The sequence below is a fragment of the Petaurus breviceps genome, unplaced genomic scaffold (assembly GCF_028583685.1).
Source record: "Petaurus breviceps papuanus isolate PSGF00001 unplaced genomic scaffold, PetGlider_PUasm1.0 90919, whole genome shotgun sequence".
Lineage (NCBI taxonomy): Eukaryota > Metazoa > Chordata > Mammalia > Diprotodontia > Petauridae > Petaurus > Petaurus breviceps.
In genome coordinates, this window is record NW_027187378.1 from 37,218,342 (window position 1) to 37,239,516 (window position 21,175).

Genomic DNA, 21,175 nt, shown 5'->3' on the forward strand with positions numbered 1-21,175 from the left:
AGGGTGGCTAGGTGTTGCAGTGAATAAAGTACTGGCCCTGGAGTCAGGAGGACCTGGGTTCAGATCCAGCCTCAGACACAACACAAAAAAATAGCCATATGACCTTGGGCAAGTCACTTAACCCCAATTGCCCTCCAAAAAACAAACAAAAAACCTACGGGCAACTTAAAATAGAAAAAAACTAAGGTCGTTGTCTAGCTAAGTCCCCCACTTTTCTTACCTGGATGACTTGTATACAGTAAAGGAACAAAATTTCTTCAGAAAACTAGATGCAAACTTCTGTTTAGATTTCCAAATGAGTGCCTGATTTGACCTGTACACAACAGACATTTCTACTTAAGGGCTAAAGACAAAATGTTGGTATCCCTCAAGGCAGTTAGATGGTGGAGTGCATGGCATGCTGGGCTCAGAGTCAGGATGTCTTGAGTTCAATAAAGACCAAAGACACTAACTATATAACCCTGGGCAAGTCACTTATCCTCTGTCTGCCTCAGTTTCTTCAGCTGTAAAATGTAGATAATAAAAGTGCCTACCTCCCAAGGTTGTTTTGAGGATCCAAAAAAAAAAAAACCCCAAACACTTAACACAGTGCCTGCTACATAATAGTCAATAAAAGCATGTTTGCATCCTTCCCCTGAAAGGAAGAATAGTCTTACTATTCTAGTCTGAAAGGAAGAATAGCTCGTGGTCACGGACTCTCGGAGTTAGAAGAAAGTTCATAGGTCATGAATTCCCCTCTATAGCATTCCTCAGAGGTTGTCATCCATCCTCTGGGACAGGGAAATCACAAGCTGCTAAAGCAGTCCATCCCACTTTGGGGAAGTCTGGTTGGTAGGAAGTTTTCCCTTCTATTAACCAAAGTCTTCATCCCTGTAGCTCCTCTCACATTTTCCCACCTTCATTCTTAGTTTCTACCCTCTGGGGGGGTAGAAACCTCTCTCTCACCAAGGAGAACTAAGGTAACCCCAGTCTCTGCTTGGTGTACTCTGGGGCAGTAGCTCCAACTCAAAGAGAAACAGGATCCCTTGCTGTTGTTCAGTCATTTTCAGTCGTGTCCGACTCTTCATGACCCCATTTGGGATTTTCTTCGCAACAATACTGGAGTGGTTTGCCATTTCCTTCTCCAGCTTATTTTAACAGATGAGGAACTGAGGCAAACAGGGTTAGTGACTTGCCCAAGGTCACACTGCTAGTAAGTGTCTGAGGTCAGATTTGAACTCACAAAGTTGAGGTCAGAGTCCAGCACTCTATCTACTGTACTACCTAGATCCCTAGAAGTTGCGTATTCCCTTAGAAAACCACACGTGCTTATATATTTCTTTTTTTATTAATATGTAGACACAATAAAATTTGATAGGAAATACATTTAAATATGGTTCAGGCCACACTCGGGAGTGTTGTGGGCCACATGCCTTTAGCACCTCAGCTCTAGGGGATCCCTAATTGTCTACTAAAAGAACTATTATCAGTTGTTTATGTTGGCACACATTGTCTAAGTTTGGCTGGGCCATAGAAATAGAGCGTTTCCTACCATTTTGATGGTATGGAGTGGAGGAAGGGAAGGTGTCAGAAGCAGGCAACCACGTGACTTAGACTACTTTTTCTCTTTCCCAACCATTGCCTCCTGGTCTGGGCTCCAGAACAAAGGACTGGGACACAGATGGCTCTATCATCTCCTACCTGAAAGATGCTGCACAGAGTTCTTGGCAAGAGGAGGTCACAGGGGGCCCACACTCAATCCAGAGAACAGTGACCACTATCTCCTCTGTAAAAGGCCTGGAGCCCAGTGGGTCTCAGGAATATGATAAGTTCCTGGTGCCCACAGTAGAGCACATGCGAGTCGACTCATTGGAACCATCAGAGTCTGAGAGTCCCCTCACCGAGAGAGAGCAGAGACCAACCGTGAGTCAAGGCTATGGAAAATGGATGGAAGAAGCTGAGAGTGCCTTCTCCAGGCTAGCCAAGGTAAGGGCCATGATGGCAGCTGGGCAGCTACGGCCCCTTGCTGGGGGTCCTTATGGAACTCCCCAAAGACAAAACCAAGCATTTCATTCAGTTTGCTCAATTGTAGCTAGACTCAACTCAATATGGAAGCAAGCAGATAAAATTATTCTCTACCTTTCTTTTTTATTAAAACCTACTAGGTTTGATAGGCCTAAAGCAAGAGTCAGTCACTACTAAGTCACACTGAACTAATCCCCACCATAGGTATCTCTTTTCTCATTATTCCTTTCTCTTCACACTCTGTTCTCACTCCTTCCTTCCCTCTTCCTTTCATTTCCTTCCTTCCTTTCCTTTTTCTTTCCATCCCTCCTTCCTTCCTTCTCTCATTCTTACTCCCTCCTTCTCTTTCCTTATTTCTTTCTCATCTTCCTATCTTTCTCATAGACTCAGAAATCCTAGCTGGAAGGAACCTTAGAAATCATCTGTTCAAACCCCCTGCATTTTATAAATTAAAAAGAGCCTTTATCATCTTTCAAAGAAGTAAAGGGACTTATCTAAGATCACACAGCTGGTAATTAACTGAGCTGGTATCTGAACTCAACCCTTCTGCCTCTAAACTTTATGTTATTTCTACTACATCATGTTTATCTGTTCTTCTCTCCCTTTTCCTAACTCTTCCTTGCCTTGGGCCTGTCAGTAGCCACCCAGGGTTATCACTACTCAGTAGGCCCCAAAGGCGGGGTAGATTCCAAGATAATCCCAGATTCCTGGCTCCAAGAACCTGCCAGAAGTTAAATAGTTTTATTTAGAATGCTGTCCTGCCAAATATGTGAGTGCTGGACTGGCTGCTGGTCTCCATTTATAACACTGATCTACCACCCTGCATTCTCCCTAATTGGGTTTCTGCTGTACTCCAAAACCTTAGCACCTCCCCCCACCAGCCTCTCCCAAGAAGGACCAGGAAAGGAGCTTCCAGGAACATACACAACCCAAAATGGTCCCTGCTACCACCAGAGGACCTAGCACTCCCTAGAAGAGGTGTTGTTAACCTGAGGTCTCTTGGAAGTATAGATTTGGGGGGGGGGGGCGGAATTACATCTAAATTTTGGTTTCCTTTGTAATTCTATATATTTTCTTTTATGCATTTAAAAACATGATCCTCAGGAGTGGGTAGGTTTCACCAGATTGTCAAAGGGGGCTAAGATACCCAAAAGGTTAAGGATACTTGCCCTAGAGCATGGGAACAGTGAAATGGGGAAAGAAGAGGGAGTAGATAGAATTGTTACATGGATGATAGGTTCAAAAAGTCATTAGCATCTAGTACTGGAAGGGCTCTTTCTTTTTTTGCAGGGGGGAAGGCAAGTCAATTGGGGTTAAGTGACTTGCCCAAGGTCTCAAAACTAGTTAAGTGTCAAGTATCTGAGGCTGGATTTGAACTCAGGTCCTCCTGACTTCAGGGCTAGTGCTCTATTCACTGCACCACCTAGCTGCCCCCTGGAAGGGCTCTTAGAGGTCATTTAGTTCAAGGATTCTTAACCTGAGGTCCATTGAACCTCCAAGGAACCTGCAGATAGATTCCAAGGGGTCCATGAATGTGAGTTGAGGGGAAAATTACATCTTTTGCTATTTTATTGTTATTCATTCCTTTAGTTGTGTTCCTGACTCCGTTTGGGGTTATCTTGGCAAAGATACTGGAGCGGTTTGCCATTTCCTTCTCCATATTTTCTTTAGTCTCTAACTAAAATAAAACATTTCCTCCAATTATGATAGTAGGTAGGGGATATGCTGGTAAGTGCTTAATAACTGACCAAGAAAAAAATGTATGCATGACCCACTTTTTTGTTTAATTGGCATTATTAGCATTTTTTCCATCACTTTCTTAAGTCTAAATGATCAACAAAACAATAAATTAAGCCCTTATTTAGGGTATTTGCCATACTCAAGGTGTAAATGCTCACACTGAAAACTTCATCATTGGGAACTCGTTTGAGCTGGCTCCAGATCACTCCTGAATGTAGACAACCCAACAGACTGCCAAAGGGGTTCTGTGCCACAAAAAAAGGTTAATTAAGATTTTCCAGGCTAGTCTAACCCCTTCATTGTCCCAGATCTGAGTCCCAGAGGAGCTTAAGTGGCTTGCACCTGGCCACACAGGAAGTAAAAAGCAAAGCTGGGGTTTGAACTCAGATCCCCTTACTCTAAATCTGGGACTTTTGCATGACATGAATTAGGCTGCTGAACTAGGCAACCTTTAGCAAACAGCTGAGCTGGGGGGCTCTCTCAGAGAATAACAGGCCACTGATATTTCCATTGACTTATTGAAAGCTGCTTTTTTTGTTCAATTGTGTCCAACACTTCATGACCCTATTTGGGGTTTTCTCGGCAAGGATACTGGAGTGGTTTGCCATTTCCTTCTCCAGCTCATTGTACAGATGAGGAAACTGAGGCAAACCGGGTGAAATGACTTGCCCAGGGTCACACAGCTAGTAAGTGTCTGAGGCTGAATTTGAACTTAGGTCTTCCTGACTCCAAGTCTGGCACTCCAGCCATTGTGCCAACTATATGGCACTAGTTGCCCTACATAGCTAATAAGTAGGACTTTACAAAATTAAGAGCTGGGATTTAATAAATTCACAAAAGTAAAATCAGGAAGGAACCTGAGGGATCATCTGGTCCAATTCTCTCATTTTATGGATGAGGAAATGGGGGTTCAAAGAGGACAGATGATATTCCCAAGGTCACATAGTAGCAAACAGATTCAAACTTTGGTCCTCTGACTACAAATCCAGGCTTTTTCTTTATTTTCAACCCTGTGTTCTTTCCTCAAATGGCCTGGAAAAGATGAGCACCTGATGTAGAGGGTAGGGTTTTTTGGTTATCTGTGCACACATAATGTAACACCTGTGTGGTTACAAAGGCAGTCCACACACTGTCTCTGCTCTCTGATAGCTTACGGTCAAAAAGGGCATGATGTGGACTACAATTTTAAGGGCATTTAATTCAGTTCACCTAACACTGATTTAGCACCTACTCTGTGCTAAGCACAGGGGGATACAAAGACAAAATATGAGGATAAAAATAAAAACAACGCCTGTCCTCAAGGAGCTAAAATTCTACCAGGGGGAAATATGTATGCAGGTGATAGCCAGAGTTTCTATAGCTCTTTAAGGTCTGCAAGCACTTTATGGATATTGTCTCCTTTGATCCTAACAAAAATCCTGCGAGGTGGGGAAGAGGGAGGGGGAGAAGAAGGATGAGGGAGGAGGAGGAGAAGAAGAAGGAGAAGAAAGAGAAAGAAGGAGAAGAAAGAGAAAGAAGGAGGAGCAAGAGAAGGAGGAGGAGGAGGAGGAGAAGGAGAAGGAGGAGGAGAAAGAAGAGGAGGAGAAGAAAGAGGAGGAGGAGAAGGAGGAGGAGGAGAAGAAAGAGAAAGGAGGAGGAGAAGAAGAAGGAGGAGAAAGAGAAGGAGGAGAAGAAAGAAAGGAGGAGGAGAAGAAAAAAGAAGAGGGAGGTGGCTAGGTGGTGCAGTGAATGGAGCACCAGCCCTGGATTCAGGAGGACCTGAGTTCAAATTTGGCCTCAGACACTGGACACACTTACTAGCTGTGTGACCTTGGGCAAGTCACTTAACCCCAAATTGCCTTGCCTTTCCCCCTCCAAAAAAAAAAAAGAAGAGGAAAAAGAAGAATGAAGAGGAAGAAGAAAAGGAAAAGAAAAACTCATATTTATATAGTGCCTACTAATGTACTAACCACTTTACAAATATCATCCAATTTATTCTTTACAACAACCCTGGGAGGTATTATTATCCCCATTTTATACATGAGAATACAGAGGCAAACAAAGATTGAGTATCTTTCCTAGGTCACACAACCACTAAGTGCCTGGATTTGAACTCGGGTCTTTCAGACTCCAGACCCAGCATTTCTATCTAGTATAGCACAAGGTCAAGGGGAGTGCTGCCAGGTAGAAAGCTCAGGAAAGGCCTCATGTGGGAAAGAGACCTTAAGCAAAGCCTTCAGTGATTCTAGGGATTCCTAGAAGCAGAGGTGAAGAGAGAGCATTCCAGGCATGGGGCAAGTCACAGGGGAGGGAAGTGAGATGCCTAAGACAGAGAACAGGCAAATCTCCCAGGAGAATGTAAACTCCTTGTGGACAGGGACTGTCTTTTGCCTCTTTTTGTATTCCAAGCACTTAGCACAATGCTTGGCACGTAGTAGGTATTCAAAAAAATGTTTGTTGACTGACTAATTTGACTGGAATGTAGAAGTTTTTGAGGAGAAAGGGGAAATCTGGACAAAGAGGTTGGAAAAAGAGGCATCAACTAAGTAAATCAAGTATTTCTATAATATACAAGTGAAAGGGAGTGGGTCAGGGAATAGTGAAGCAAAACCATGGCTGGTCTAGGTCAAGGGGAATCACCCTCTCTCTTCCACTTGGCCCAGCTGCCTGGACTAAGTTCCATAATGTGTTCACTCGACACCACTTATATAAATCACTTGCTCCCTGGTTATTTTTGAAAGAAACTGTACTTCCAAGCCCTACTCAAAGCCCCCAGCTCTGGTGGTAAATGGTTGAGTTTCTATCACCCCTGGTCCCAGACCAGCAGCCTTAAAAGAATGTCACCAGATTTCTCTTGAGTGCCTGAATTTTCCCATCAATGAAGAGTCCCCGACAGTGGGCCCTCTCTTTTTTTGGGGGGGAGGGGCAGGGGGGGTGCTGGCATTCATCCAGCATAAAGAAAGACTCCTAAAAGAAAAACAACTGAATAAGACCCTCATCTACTGGTCCTGGAAAAAAAAAAGGGAAGGGTGGAGAAGCCAGGGGTGTCACTTTCCTGTGTATAAGTGACTTTGACAGCAATGTCCAGCTCAGAGGACAGCTGTGCCTGCCCACTTCCTTCTTGCCCAAATGAACAGCCCCAGCCAGCTGGTATGCAGGGGCTAAAATTACAGGGCCATGACGTCACCCTTGGGCCCAGCCTGGGATGGCTGTGTCGGAGGGTCCTTCTGGCTGTAGGGCTCCTCCTTTCCACTGCTTTCCTGAAGCTCCAAGGGAGCTTGTGAACCTGGGGAGAGAATGAGAAGTCATATCCCCTCTGTAGCTGGGCTGTTGGCACCCCTCAGCACCCACGGGCCGGGTCAGTGAAGCGGCAGCAAGGATGTGGACCTTTGTCACCCAGCTCTTGGTCACATTGGTGCTGCTAAGCTTTTTCCTGGTCAGTTGTCAGAATGTCATGCACATTGTCCGGGGCTCCCTGTACTATGTGCTGAAGCATTTACACCAGGAGCTGGACAAGGAGCTAGGGGAGGACGAGAGCCTGAGTGATGACGAGGAATCTGTCTCCACCAGGGTGGTGCGGCGTCGGGTCATTGTGAAGGTAAAGGCTAGGTGGAGGGGTAGGGAGAGAGGCCCCAAGAGGCCTCCACAGGGACTCAAGGGGAAGAGGACAGGGGTGGATGGAAGACTTAAGACCCCCAGGAGAGGAGGAAGAAGGGCAAAGAGAGTGAGGCCCTGCCCATGCCTCTCATTCCCCACTGGGAGGCAGATATGTGTCCCAATCCTAGGTGGTGGAGAGTGGTGTGAGGTGGTGGAAATGGCACCAGATCAGAGGTCAGGATGTCTGGGCTCCAGTCCCAAGCTCCTCTCCCCATCACTTAACAGGTTGGTTGGGCAAACCACTCAACTTCATAGATTCTTAGATTATTACGATGCTAAATTCCTTGAATACAGAAATTATTAAGTATGTGTTTTACTTTCTGTCCCTAACCTTGCCCTTTTCTGAGAGGGGACCAGATCTATAATTTCATTGGTTTAGGGAATTTCCAAAGAGAAAACTCCCTCTACCAGTTCAGCATCTGCTCTAAAATTTAGCCAGCAGTTGCCTATGGGTCCTAAAAGGTTAAAGGACTAGGCCGGGGTCCCATAGCCAGTATGTGTCTGAGGCAGGGACTGGAACTTAGGTTTTCCTGATTCCCATGTTACCCCATGTTGTCTCTTACATTGCATACAGTGGATGCTTAATTAATGTTTCTTGAGTTGATTGAATTGAAGGTAACCTAACTCATCTATTCCAACCAAACCCCACCCATACCACCATTATTTAGGTGTAGAAACTATTTCCTGAACTTTTATTTCTTCATCTATAAGATGGGAATAAGAATACCCCTTCTGACTATTTCTCAGGGCTATTTGTGAGGTTCAGATGAAATAACAGATGTGAAAGTACTTTGTAAAACTATAGTATTTCAATGGCTTTAAACCAGGGTTCATAAGTTTCTTTTTGTATTCTGGACCCCTGTGGTCAAGTCTCTGGACCCCTTCTGCAAAAAATATTTTTAAATGTGTAAGATAAAATACACAGGCATATGAAGGAAATGAATTCTGCTGAAATACCATTGTCAATTATCTTTCCTTTTTAAATTTTTTTATTCATTTAGAACTTAAAAACAAAAAAATTTTAAAAGAACATTTCCATGTACACAGTACAACATAGAGGATTCAATATAAAACCATGAATTTCCATTTCATACTGTTTACTTTAAAAAGTAAAAACAAAAAAAACCTGTGTAATAACTACTATACATTGTTTTCAAAGTTACCCAGCTTTCCTGTGCTTCTGAGTTTTCTTTTGTTCTCTGCTGTGCACTTTTTATTTTTTTCTCTCTCCGTCCCCACTCCACCCTAGAGAAGGCTACAATTAAACTATATATAGTTATATGAAAAAATGCTCTAAATCATTATTTGAGAAATGCAAATTAAAATGTCTTTTTTTTTTTGCTTTTCAGAGGGCAATTGGGGTTAAGTGACTTGCCCAAAGTCACATGGCTAATAGGTATGTCAAGTGTCTGAGGCCAGATTTGAACTCAGGTCCTCCTGACTCCAGGGAGAATGTCTTTTTAAAAAAGTTCACAACCCCAAGTTAAAAACCTCTGCTTTAGAAGGTGTGTGACTTAGAGTGGGCATTACCTTCACTGATGCATATGGCACCTTCTCCTTGAAAACCTTGTAGAAAGAATTTTTGAGTTGACATGGCTAAAAATATTCATGACCAGGTAGCCAACATTCTGGTGATGAAGCTCTTCACACCAAGTTAAGTTGGTCTCCATTACTAGGCCTGTTACACAAAATCTTTCCAGGCTGTTCTGACCCATCACAGCTTCCTTTCCTTGGACATGGCTTTCAGGAATTAGGCTTTAGGGGCATCTAAGTGACACAGTGGATAAAGCCCTGGAGTCAGAAGGACCTGAGTTCAAATCTGGCTTCAGACACTTAGTAGCTATATGACCCTGGGCAAGTCACTTAACCTTGAGGAAGGAAGGAAGGAAGGAAGGAAGGAAGGAAGGAAGGAAGGAAGGAAGGAAGGAAGGAAGGAAGGAAGGAAGGAAGGAAGGAAGGAAGGAAGGAAGGAAGGAAGGAAGGAAGGAAGGAAAGGAAAAGAAAAGAAAGAAAGAAGAGAAAAGAAAGAATTAGGCTTAGGAAAAGAGGAATTAGGCTTAGGTTGGTCTCTCTACCAGGATGACTTTCATGGGGTCAAACACTCTGCAAATAAGTGATCCCGGCAGACCTGCCCAGGGCTCCCTCCTGCCTCAAACCTAGTGGTTCTGCTCCATGTGGATGCACGTGCTCAGGTCAGCCATCCACCATGCTCCTGTGTCCCTACTTTCCTTCTGTGATTATGGCAGCTGCTGATGCTATTGCTTCTACTGCCGATCCATTTTCTTCCCCATCTCTCTGGTCCTTGCCTTTCTTACATTATTAGCTCTGACATTTCCTCTTCTCTAACTCTAGGGGAATGAACTTCAGGATATCCCAGGGGAACACGTGACTGAAGAACAATTCACAGACGAGCAAGGCAACATCGTCACAAAGAAGGTGAGATCCCAGCTGGGTGGGGAAGGGCTGGATTGCTGGGGGACAACGGGGACCTCTGCCCCACCAACAAGAAGAGGGATGACAGTTAAGCCCATGAGTGCTTGAGGTTGCTTTTCCTTGCTCACCCCAAAGAAGGGAGGCCACAGGAGATGTAGAGTTCTCTGTGTCTTCTGGATATAGTGACTGTTGTTTCCAAACCAAAATTGGGACATGTGGTCTCAGAGAGGAAATTCCCTTTGACAGCCCGTTTTCTTTTCTTGAAATCAAAACTGCCCCCCCAAAAAACCCTCAAACATTCAGTCACTATAGGGATAGGAACAAGACCTGTGGTTTTATTGTTCCCCTTGACATGTGGATGAGGACACTCTTTGTACCAAAGCAAGCACCTTTCCTGCAACTTACAGACTTGGACATGAGCATGGGGTACTGTGAGGTCACACTGACTAGCCCAAGATGACACAGCCATCATGGATTAGATGTGGGATTTGAACCCAGGTATTCTTGACCCCTAGGCTGGGATATCTATCCATGATGCCACGTTTGTTTCTTATGGTTACCATACTCCTGTCTAAACCAGATTTCATTTCTTGACAGCATTTCATAGATTACACAGAACTTACTTCAACCCCATCATTTTACAGTTAAGGAAACTGAGACCCAGAAAAGTTAAGTGACTGAATTATAATAGGTAGCAGAGTCAAGACTCAAGCCCTGATCCTCTAGTTAACCATAACAGCACAACAATAACTAACATTCATCCAATGTTCTATTACAACAGTTTACTTCAAAGGTTTTAGTGGGAAGGGTCCTTTACCCCTCTGACATTTTTGTTGCCTTATTCCTCAATGCTTTGGCCTGCTTTGACCTGAAGCATTCCTTATGAGATCATAGATCCTGAATTGGAAGGGCTCTTTAGACCCACCCCTCATTCTATGGCTGATGAACAGCATCCTCCATTCCATATTTCTCTGGGGTCTACCCATGCTAGCTTGTCAACAAAGAGATCAGTGGCAGATGGAGAAATGGAGGAGAAAAGAAAGAAACAACATTCCCTACATAAGAGTGGTCCTTTGTGGAATAAGTGAAATGTTGTGATCAGAACTGGCTATACCATTGAGCTCCCTTGGACTTGGATCAGTTGGACAAAAGAGGAAACCCCATCTTTTCTCTCTTTCAGATCATCCGCAAAGTGGTTCGGCAGATAGACGCATCTGGGGACACCCAGGAGCTGGAGGAGGTGAATACTGAGGGGTCTCTGCAGGAGCCCAGTGAGCTGGAAGCAGATATTGATGACTTTATGAAGCACGCCAAGGTATGAGCAGCCTCTGGCTTCCAATGAGGCTCCTCTCATGCTGGGGTCCTCAGGAAGACCTCAGCAGCTCTGTGGAGGCAACAGCCGGTCACTGCCTCTTTTTTCTGGTAGCCTGGACTCTTTATTTCTGGCTGTCTCTCATCTCTTCCAGCTCAGCTTGGGCTTCCATCCCTGTTTTCCATCCCCTTGGTCTCAGTTCCCTTGAGGCACCTTGGAAAGGGAGGAGAGCCACAGACGTTCCTTTCACCAAGAGCCTCATTCTTATCCTTGCTGACTCCTTTTTCATCCTTTTGTCCCTGTTGTCTGTCTGTCTTTCTCTTTTCATGTGATCTGCCCTGCCTTCCTGCCTCTGTTGCTGGCTCACCCCAGGCGGAGGTGAGAGGGAGTAGTACCCTGCAGTCGGAGCTGATGGAAGGGAGGAAGGGGGCTCAGATAGTGAAACGAGCAAGCCTGAAAAGGGGGAAGCAGTGATCTCCTGGCCTCTCCCTGGCGAACAGCCTCTTTGGAGGTAATTTCACTTTTCTTCAAATTCACTAAACTCTGTGCCAGTGCATGTGAGGGACGTTCCATGTTCAGTGCTGGGATGGCAGAGATGAGAAACCAACACTGATCTCTACAAACTAACACTCTGTTAGGGGCAATACAACATAGGTGCAAAGAAACGTGTACAAGGGACAGCTCAGTGAGGGCAGAGGCAAGGTCCATGCAAAATGCTCTAGGAAAAGATGAGGGAGGAGAAGACACTTTTAGCTGGGAGCAGTCAGGGAAGAAAGACTTCATGGAGGAAGTGGTCCTAGAAGGAAGAGAATCATTTCAAAAGGGAGAGACGAGTGGGGTGGCTATGTGGCACAGTGAATAGAGCACCAGCCCTGGAGTCAGGAGGATCTGAGTTCAAATCTGACCTCAGACACTTAACACAAAAACTGGCCATGTGACCTTGGGCAATTGCCCTCTAAAAAGCAAAAAAAAAAAAAAAAAGGAGAGATGAGGACAGAGGCCTTTCTTCATTACATGAGGACAGTACAGCTTACTGGGCTATTAGTTGTAAATAAGGCTAAAAAGCTCAGTTAGAGGTTATCTGTAAAACTCTCAACTACCATGGAAGGTCAGGAGTATGGTTTTGATCCTGTAGGCAATCTGAAGGTTTTTTGAGAAGTGATATAATAATAAGAATAATTTATTTATATCTTACCTTAAGGTTTGTTAATAAAAGGAATCAATTCACTGATTGATGCAAAAATTTACTTCTTCCTTCTACTCATTCTTAAATCCCAGTCCTTTTAGTGTTTATTAATAATAATCAATGATAATTATTTACTATAATGAATAATTATTATTGACAATTATTACCATGATAATGCCTTACATTTTATAGCACTGTAGGGTCTCAAATAATGTCTCCTCTGAGCCTCACAACAACCCTGTAAAATAGGTATTTGCAGGTGATATTATCCCCATCTTATCAGTAGGAAAACTGAGACTCAGCAGGGTTGGGTGACCTGTCCAGAGCCACGCAGCTAGTAAGTGTCAAAGGAGGAACTCAGTTCCAGGTCTCTGGGGTATTCTCTTCATTACACCATGTTATTGTAGAATACTTTCCTCACAATCCTGTGAGACATGCAGTATAAGTCCTCTTAGAGAGGCTGGGCCTTGCTCAAGGCCACACATCCTACCTGACATCATCACTAGCTGAGTGACCAAGGTCACGTCACTTTAACTTCTCTGAGCCTTGGTTTTCTTATCTGTAAAATGGGAATAGGCAATAAATATAGCACCTCCATCGCAAGGTGGTCAAGAGGACTGAGTAAGATGATGTCTAGAAAACAAGCTTGCAAACCTTTGAGTGTCAGAGCCAGGATTCAAACCCAAGTCTTGCAAACTCCAACTCCAATGCTCTTTCCTCTGTGAAATAAAGTCCTTAGATATCAGGAAGTTTGTTTTGGCCTGGAGAGTTGGGAGGCAGAGAGAGACTAATTGGAAGCCTAGTACAATAGTCTAAGCAAGTGTGATGAGGATGATGGTGGCAGAGTGAGAAAGAAGATGATTCTTTCTGAGAGATTCTTCCTACAAAGCACCCCCATGAGCATCAAATGTTTACTAGGTCCTATCCTCTAACTGGGAACCAAATCCCCACCCTCACCCCATGCACCCACCTTCAGCAGTGCCTCCTATGGCCAATACAGTGTTCTGAAAAGCAGAGGGAGTCAACAGACCTGCATTGTAGCCCCAATTCTGCCACAAACAAGATAGTCTCAGAGGCAATTCACTTTAAACAAAGAAAGAAAAATTCTGTGCCTCAGTTTCCTCATCTGTAAAATTGTGATAATATGCCCACCCTGCCTACCTTTCAGGGTTGTTATGAGGACCCAAATGAAGCAGCAGATAGAAAAATCTTCCAGGAAATTGAAAACCTTCACTAGAAGCAAAGTAGAATAATATAGGAAATAGTAATGCTTAAGGGGATGGAGCAAATAGTAGCATTGTTAAGTCCCCAAAAGGAGTCCTGAGCATAGTTGTCTTTGAATACTGAAATGTAGCTTTCAAGGAAGGAGGAATAGTTTTTGTGAGATCTTCATCTTTCTGAGCCTCTGTCTTTGAATCTATAAGACTGGGACGATAATGCTTGTACTGGTTACCTCAGAGGATAGCAGAGAGGAAAGCACTTTGTAAAGTGAAAAATACCATGTTTTTTTTTCTTTTTAGTTCGGACCCATTATTTCACTGGTGTCAGCCAGAGTACTCACACTATAGAAATGCCTCTCACCAGTGTAGATGGGGAAAGGGGAAGGGAATAAGCATTTCTTTTTTTTTTTTTTTTGCAGGGGGGGAAGGCAGGGAGTTAAGTGACTTGCCCAAGGTCACATGGCTAGTGTTAAGTGTCTGAGGCTGGATTTGAACTCAGGTCCTCCTGACTCCAAGGCTGGTGCTCTATTCACCGTGCCACATAGCCACCCCAGAAAATAAGCATTTATTAAACACCTCCTCTGAGCTATGCATGGTGCTAAGCTCTCTACAAATATTCCCTCAATTGACCCTTCCAACAACCCTGAGAGGTAGGTGCTGGACTGTTATTATTCCCATTTTATAGTTGAGCAAACTGAGACAAACAAGGTTAAATGACTTGCCCAGGCTCGAACAGCTAGATGGGGACCTAGACTGTAACATAAAGTCTCAGAGAGTTGCCTAGACACAGCCCAAGGTGACACAGCCAGTGTATATGGTAATAGCTAGCACTTATACAGAAGGTTTACAAAGAGTAGTAAACATTCTTGGCATTTATAAACTTTATCTCATTTGGTCCTTACTGTAACAACCCTGAGAGGTAGATACCATTATTATTCCCACTTTACAGGTGAGGAAACTAAGGCAGACAGAGGATAAATAGAGGTAAATAGAAGTTAGGTGACTTGCCTAGGGTCACACAACTAGTAAGTGTCTGAGGCTGACTTTAAACTCAGGACTTCTGGACTCCAGGCCCAGCACTCTACCTGCTGAGGCCACCTAGCTACCTTGAACCTAGGCAGAACTTGAACCCAGTTCTATACACTACACTACACTGTCTCTGGCATGGATTTGTGTCTAGATTATTATCATTAACAAGAAAAAGCTTTGGGGCAGTTAGGTGGTGCAATGGATAGAGCCACTGGAGTCAAGAGGACCTAAGTTCAAATCAGGCCTCAGATACTAACTAGCTGTGTGACCCTGGGAAAGTCACTTAATCCCAATTGCAAAATAAAAAGGCTTAAAGTGAGTTCTTGAGGACTTCTAAAGTGCTGGAACCCCAGGGATGGAAGCATAAGAACTGAACAGCCTTAACCCAACAGTCCAGGAAGACTGCTTTTGTGCAGAGGCTCAGGACAGACCTTCCCTGGGTTTACCTTGAGTGTGGTTAGGGGATGGGAGGAGAGGAAGGCATCAAGTGCCAACCAGGAGTCTTTTGATTGGTTCTGCAATAGCTAGGCAAAACAGTGACAAGATGGTGCAGCTGGAGCTTGGCAGGCTCCCTCCAGCCCCCTCTTCCCATCTCCACCCCCAGGGGGCAAAGCACCATAGACACTGAAAGTTGGCAAAATGCTGACTGGGCTCTTTTTGTCGAGTCCAGACGCTTCAGAAGAGAAATGACTGGTGGGGCCAGTTTATAGGATAAATTTAGAGCCGAGGCAACTCAGCAGCTTAAGCAGGTCATGGAGTTAACCCCAGCCTTGCTGTAGGAGCCTGCGTGGAGAGCTGGCTTAGCATATGGTCTCTTCCTGATTAACTGAGCTCCTCGGCTAGACCAGCAGATGCCTCTGTGCCTGGCAGGCAGCTTTGGAATCGATCTTGCTTTCCTTGCAGTGTGAGTACATTTCCACGGCTGTTGGGCCTAATGCTCCACTGACGTCCAGCTCGAATTCCCAGGGGCACCCCTGTGGCAGCTGGCAGGCAGGGGGAGAAGCAGCCCAGCACCATATGCTGGAGGTTGGGGGGAGTCTGTAGAGTGCACCTCATTGAGAAATAGAGTGGTATTTAAGGGCAAGAGGGGGTGTAGGGACTGATTCTACCAGGGAGTGAGAAAAGCTGGGCTCACATCCTGCCTCTGACACTTAATTGCCTGCTTGAGACCATGATGAGCAAATTAAGTTACTCCCTTTTCCTCACTTAGAAATAATCCTTTGTACAGCTTTGGGGCAGCTGTGAGGCAAATGCATTGTAAAGCAGAAAGCATTTCCTAAATAAGTGAGGAGTAAGGCCTGAATTCAGATCCAATCCCTGATACTTATTAATTGGATAAAAAGAAAAAGGAAAAGGAAAGGCATGGACATCTCTGATTCTGAATTGACTCATCTGTAAAATGGGAATCATAATGCCCGTAGTATCTGCCCTTTGGGGTCCTGTAAGCCCCAAATGAGATCGTGTATGTAAAGCATTTTATGCCCATTTTAAAGCACTGTATTACGTCTGGGGATCCTCATTGCTATTATTGTCTAGATTATAGGATTGGCTGAGCTTGTGGTCACAACTGAGGAATGATACAGCTGAGATGCTGATACTTTGAGAGTGGAGCTTCCCATCCCAAAGGGCACACTGTGTGTGTGTGTGAGTGTGTGTGTGTTCACACCTACTGTGTCCAAACTTCCTTGTAACCTCAATTGCAAAGGCAAAGGCAGAGTAAACCCCTAGGGAAGCATGGAGCTCCCAGCCCCCCTCCCTTGTCAAAGCCAAGAGAGATACCTAAATAGGCTTACAGGGATCAGGAGCTCAGAATTCCTATATTTTTCTATTCATTCACTCCACAAACATTAAGCACCTAATGTATACAAGGCTAAGTTTTACTGACAGAGAAGCAACATCAACTAACACTTCTGTAGCACTTGTTATATGTCCTTTGTTTTCGAAGACCGCGTAGTATCTACTATGTGCCAGGCACTGTGCTAAGCACTTTTACAATCAATTATTATCTCATTTGATCCTCACAACAACCCTGGGAGGTGGGTCCTGTTATTATCCCTATTTTACAGTTGAGGAAACTGAGGCAAACAGGGTTCGGTGACTTGCTCAGGGTCACATGACTAGTAAAGTGTCTAAGGCTGGATTTGAACTCAACACTCCTATACTTCAAACCCTGTGTTCTCCACTGCGCCCCCTAGCTGCCCTCCCAAAACAAAACAATCTCTGCCCTCAAGAAGCTTACCTTCTTCTAGTGTGGCACAGTAGGTACCCAGAGAAATAAACCCAAAATATTTTCTTCATTTTTTTAACCTGGATCTCTGATTTCATTGTTGTGGGAAAAGCTCATTGAGGAGAATCTCTGATCAGATACTGTTTTGCAATTTATGATCACAGAGAGTTGGTCTGAGGCTCCCAGCCCGTATGGATTAGAGGCAAGATTCCAACCCACTGCCTATCAAATATCAAATATATGCAGAGTCAATACAAATAAATTTCTCTGAAGGGGACACCTTCCTGTTTGTTGTTTTCTCCTTTGATTCCCTCACCCCTCAAACCTCTGCAAAAAAATGCATATGGTATGCATCTAAAAGGTATTGTAGAGGTAGCTAGGTGGCACAGTGGATAGAGTGCCTGACTTGGAGTCAGGAGGACCTGAGTTCAAATGCAGCCTCAGACCCTTACTAGCTGTGTGACCCTGGGCAAGTCACTTAAACCCGATTGCCTCCTAAAACACAAAAAAGGGGAAAGAGCTTTGGAAGTCAGATTCAGAAAGCCTGACCTGTCTCCACCATCTTCTAGATAGATGCCTTTGGCTGGGCAAGTTGCTTAAGTTCTATAAGCCTATTTCTTCATCCATCCAGTGAAGGTGATAGCTATACCCACCTACCTCATAAAGTTGTCGTGAGGATAGCGTTTGCACACTAAAATGTTCTGGAGGATACGAACCAGTCACATTAAGTAAAAAAGAAAAGAATGCAGGAACGCTACATTATATGGCTACGGGCAGCTAAATGGTGCAGTGCATAGAGCACTGGGCCTGGGGTCAGGAAGATCCAAATTCTAATCAAGCCTCAGACACTAGCTGTATGGCCCTGGGCAAGTCACTGAATCTCTGTTTGTCTCAATTTCCTCAACTGTAAATGGGGATAATAATAGGACCTATCTCCCTGGGTTGTTGTGATTATTATGTTATATTATATTGTGATATTATCAAATGAGATAATATTTATAAATACCAGCACATAGTAGGTGCTTGGTAAAGGTTTGTGGTAACAGAGATCTCCCAGCCTAGGAGTGCTGAGACACCAATCTGAGACCTTATTACCTTAACCCCTCTCCAGAGCTCCCTTCTTCCCTGTAATAATGGAATTCAAATGGACTAGGTCCAAGTTATCCCTTCTGAGCAGAGAGCCCTAGTTGCCCTTGGAGTGGTCCCTGGAGGCTTCCCAGTGTCCCCCTGAGCAGCAGCTAGACCAGTAAGGATCCAGCACAGCTGTAGTGGTTTTGCCTCCTGCTTCCATGTCAGACTGGGGTGACGGCTCAGAATCTTCTTCCAGCTGCCATGACAGCAAAGACCCACTAAATACTGGCTTGTCATACCTGGGGGCCTGTATCCTGTCCTGGGGACACAGTGACAAGCTTCCCCAAGCTCAGCCACCCGAGAGCTCAGAGAGGGGACCCCATCCTTGAGAAGAATCTGCAAGGGTGAAAATAAAACCACCTTCTAGTACATCATCAAGACTAGACTTAACCCTAGGTCCTTGAAAGTACCATCAGAGCCCAAATCCTAGCCAGTTCTCCCCAAACTCAAAGGCTTTGGGGAGAGGCTGGGGATGACCTGCCTGTCACCTGAAGACCTAGAGAGATGAAGAGAAGCTCTCTCTATCCAAAGATGGACCACTAGGTGAGCAGCTATTTTAGCCACGGCCGATCATGAAGACTCCCTATGAGGATGGAGGAGGTTCCAATTGGCAGCAACAGAAGGCAGGCCCTCACCAATGAAAGGATGGTTCCTTGGAGTGCTGGAGGAGTGAGGATGGGGGTGGTGACTGTGAGCAGGAGGAAGGGAGTGGGCTAATCAATTTTTTATTTATTTTTCATTTTTATCTTTTGCTTTTTGGAGGGGAGAGGGCAGGGCAATTGGGGCTAAATGACTTGCCCAAGGTCACACAGCTAGTAAGTATTAAGTGTCTGAGGCTGGGGCCGGTGCTCTATTCACTTCACCACCTAGCTGCCCGGGGCTAATCAATCTTAATAACGACTCACATTTATATATCACTTTAAGGTTTGCGAAGCACTGTCCATATTTTATCCCTAAATTTAATCCTCACAACAAGTAGGGTAGATGCTGTTAACATCCCCACTCTACAGATGAGGAAACTGTCTGTGAGAGGTGAAGTGATTTGCCCAGGGACACACAGCTAGTAAGTGACCAGGGCAGGATTTGAATTTGGGACTTCCCGCCTCCCAAGTCCTGCTCTGTTTGCTTCCCTACCCTAGCGTCTGGCTAGGTGATGCCAATGGTTAAGTTCAGCTTTCAATCCCCTGACCCCGTGACATTTTTGGTGATGGTGGCTGTGGCTCGTGCTGTCACCCAAGACCATGACAGAGTCTTTTTTGGCTCTTTCCACTGACAAAGGATTAGTTAAGAACATATAGTTCAGAGCTGAAAGGGATTGCCCATATTATCTAGTCATGGGGTGACAGGGATGTTAGCACTCCTTTAGGACTTCTTACACCCTCCATTTATGCATGAGGAAACTCAAGGTTTGTTCCTCTCCTTGAGCTCCTGGAGCAAGAGGAGATTTGCTCAAGTCACAGGGAAGGTAAATATAAGAGTCAGGATTTGCACTTGGCTCTTCTGACTCAAAATCTAGTGCTTTTTTTTTTCCTCCAGCAACATACTGTGGTTATACTAGGCAGCATGCAGAATATGAACTAGATCCATCCTATGGACATATGGAGAAAGGGCCTGTCAGTCAATAAACATTTATTAAGCACCTACAACGTGCCAGGCATTGTGTTAAATCCAGGGGATACAAAAAGTGGCAAAAGCCAGCCCTTGCCCTCCAGGAGTTTACAATCTAACAATGCAAACAACTATGAAAAAAACAAACTATATACAGGCCAAACAGAAGATAATTAACAGAAGGGAGGGATTAGAATTAGGAGGGATTGGAAAAGGCTTCCTGTGGGAGGTCGGATTTTAACTGGGAGATACAGGAAGCCAGGAAAACCAGGAGGTGAAGATGAGTAAAGAAAGGATTTCAAGCAACGAGAGCTGACTAAGGTTCAGGATTTGAACCACTTTAAATTGTTTTGTGAGGACAGGTAGGTGGTGCACCAGATGGAGTGTGGTACCTGGAGTCAGGAGACCCTAATCTGGCCGCAGACACTTACTAGCTGTGTGACCCTGGGCAAGTCACTTAACCCTATTTGCCTCAGTTTCCTCCTCTGTAAAATGTGAGCTGGAGAAGGAAGTAGCAAACTACCCCAGTATCTTTGCCCAGAAAACCCAAACGGGGTCATGAAGAGTTGGACAAATGACTGAACAACAACAAACTGGTTTTCTGAGCTTGGGGTAGAGGGTGGACATGAGGGAGGGAGGGGAAGAGGGAGAAGAGGGTCATTGGGGGAGGGGGTCAGAGAGAAAGACCTCTCTCTTCTGTCTCATTACAGTGAGAGCCACAATGGGTCCTGACACGTTGGGATAGAGGTGGAAAAATCCCATAGGATAGTTCCAGGTGGGGTCTTTTCTTTCATTAGAGGACAAGAGACTCATGGTGGAGTTAGGGAATGCATTTGGGCAAGTCACCCTGACCTCATTGTAAAGGAGGAGCTGGATTAGATCATCCCTCTGGTCACCTCCTGTCTCAGGGCCTCAGTTTCCTCATAAGTGAGATTGTTGTTATTATTGTTGAGTCTTGTCTGACTCTTCCTGACCCCATGGACTTTCCCTGGGGTATTCTTGGCAAAAATACTGGAGTGGTTTGCCATTTCCTTCTCCAGTGTCTCCCCATTTTACAGAAGAGGAATTGGGGCAAATAGGGCATTAAATGACTTGGCCAGGGTCACACAGCTAGTAAATGTCTGATCTAGATTTGAACTCAGGTCTTCCTGACTCCAGGTCTGGTGCTCTATCCCTTGCATTCACCTAGCTGCCCTAGGTCAGATTAGATAGCTTCTAAAATCCCCTGTAGCTCTGACATTCTCTTGTCTATAGCAGGGGAAAAAAAAAGGTGCTGAGGTCTATGCTAAGAGATGATTAAGTGATAGGAGATGATTGAGGTAACAGGTGGTACAGTGGAAAGGGTGCTGGGCCTGGAGTCAGAAAGACCTGAGTTCAAATCCAGCATCAAACACTCACTAGCTGTGGGACCCTGGGCAAGTCACTTAACCTCTGTCTGCCTCAATCTCTTCCCCTGTGAAATGGGAATAATCATAATCACCTACCTCCCTGGGTTGTTGTAAAGCTCAAATGAGATAATATTTGTAAAAGTCACTTAGTATAGTGCTGATGCTATATAAATGTTAGTTCCTCCAACCCTTCTTCTCTCCCCAGCCCATACCTCCGTCAAGTTTGTCTCTGAAAGGTTCTGAGTCTAGGTGATTTCTCAG

General features: G+C 44.7%; 1 protein-coding gene across 2 annotated transcripts in view; it reads left to right on the forward strand.

Moving 5' to 3' along the window:
• Nucleotides 1–21,175, forward strand: part of ANK1 (ankyrin 1) — a 203,070-nt gene that overhangs the window by 177,069 nt on the left and 4,826 nt on the right. Inside the window, exons 39-42 of one of the 2 annotated variants that reach the window (XM_069075835.1) lie at nucleotides 1,641–1,965; nucleotides 9,733–9,816; nucleotides 10,994–11,128; nucleotides 11,498–11,636. In XM_069075835.1, coding sequence (XP_068931936.1) covers nucleotides 1,641–1,965; nucleotides 9,733–9,816; nucleotides 10,994–11,128; nucleotides 11,498–11,599 — 646 coding nt within the window. In that variant the 3' untranslated portion in view covers nucleotides 11,600–11,636. Of the gene's footprint in view, nucleotides 1–1,640; nucleotides 1,966–6,839; nucleotides 7,322–9,732; nucleotides 9,817–10,993; nucleotides 11,129–11,497; nucleotides 11,637–21,175 lie in introns of those variants that run through there. The other variant, XM_069075834.1, reaches the window with a different exon arrangement.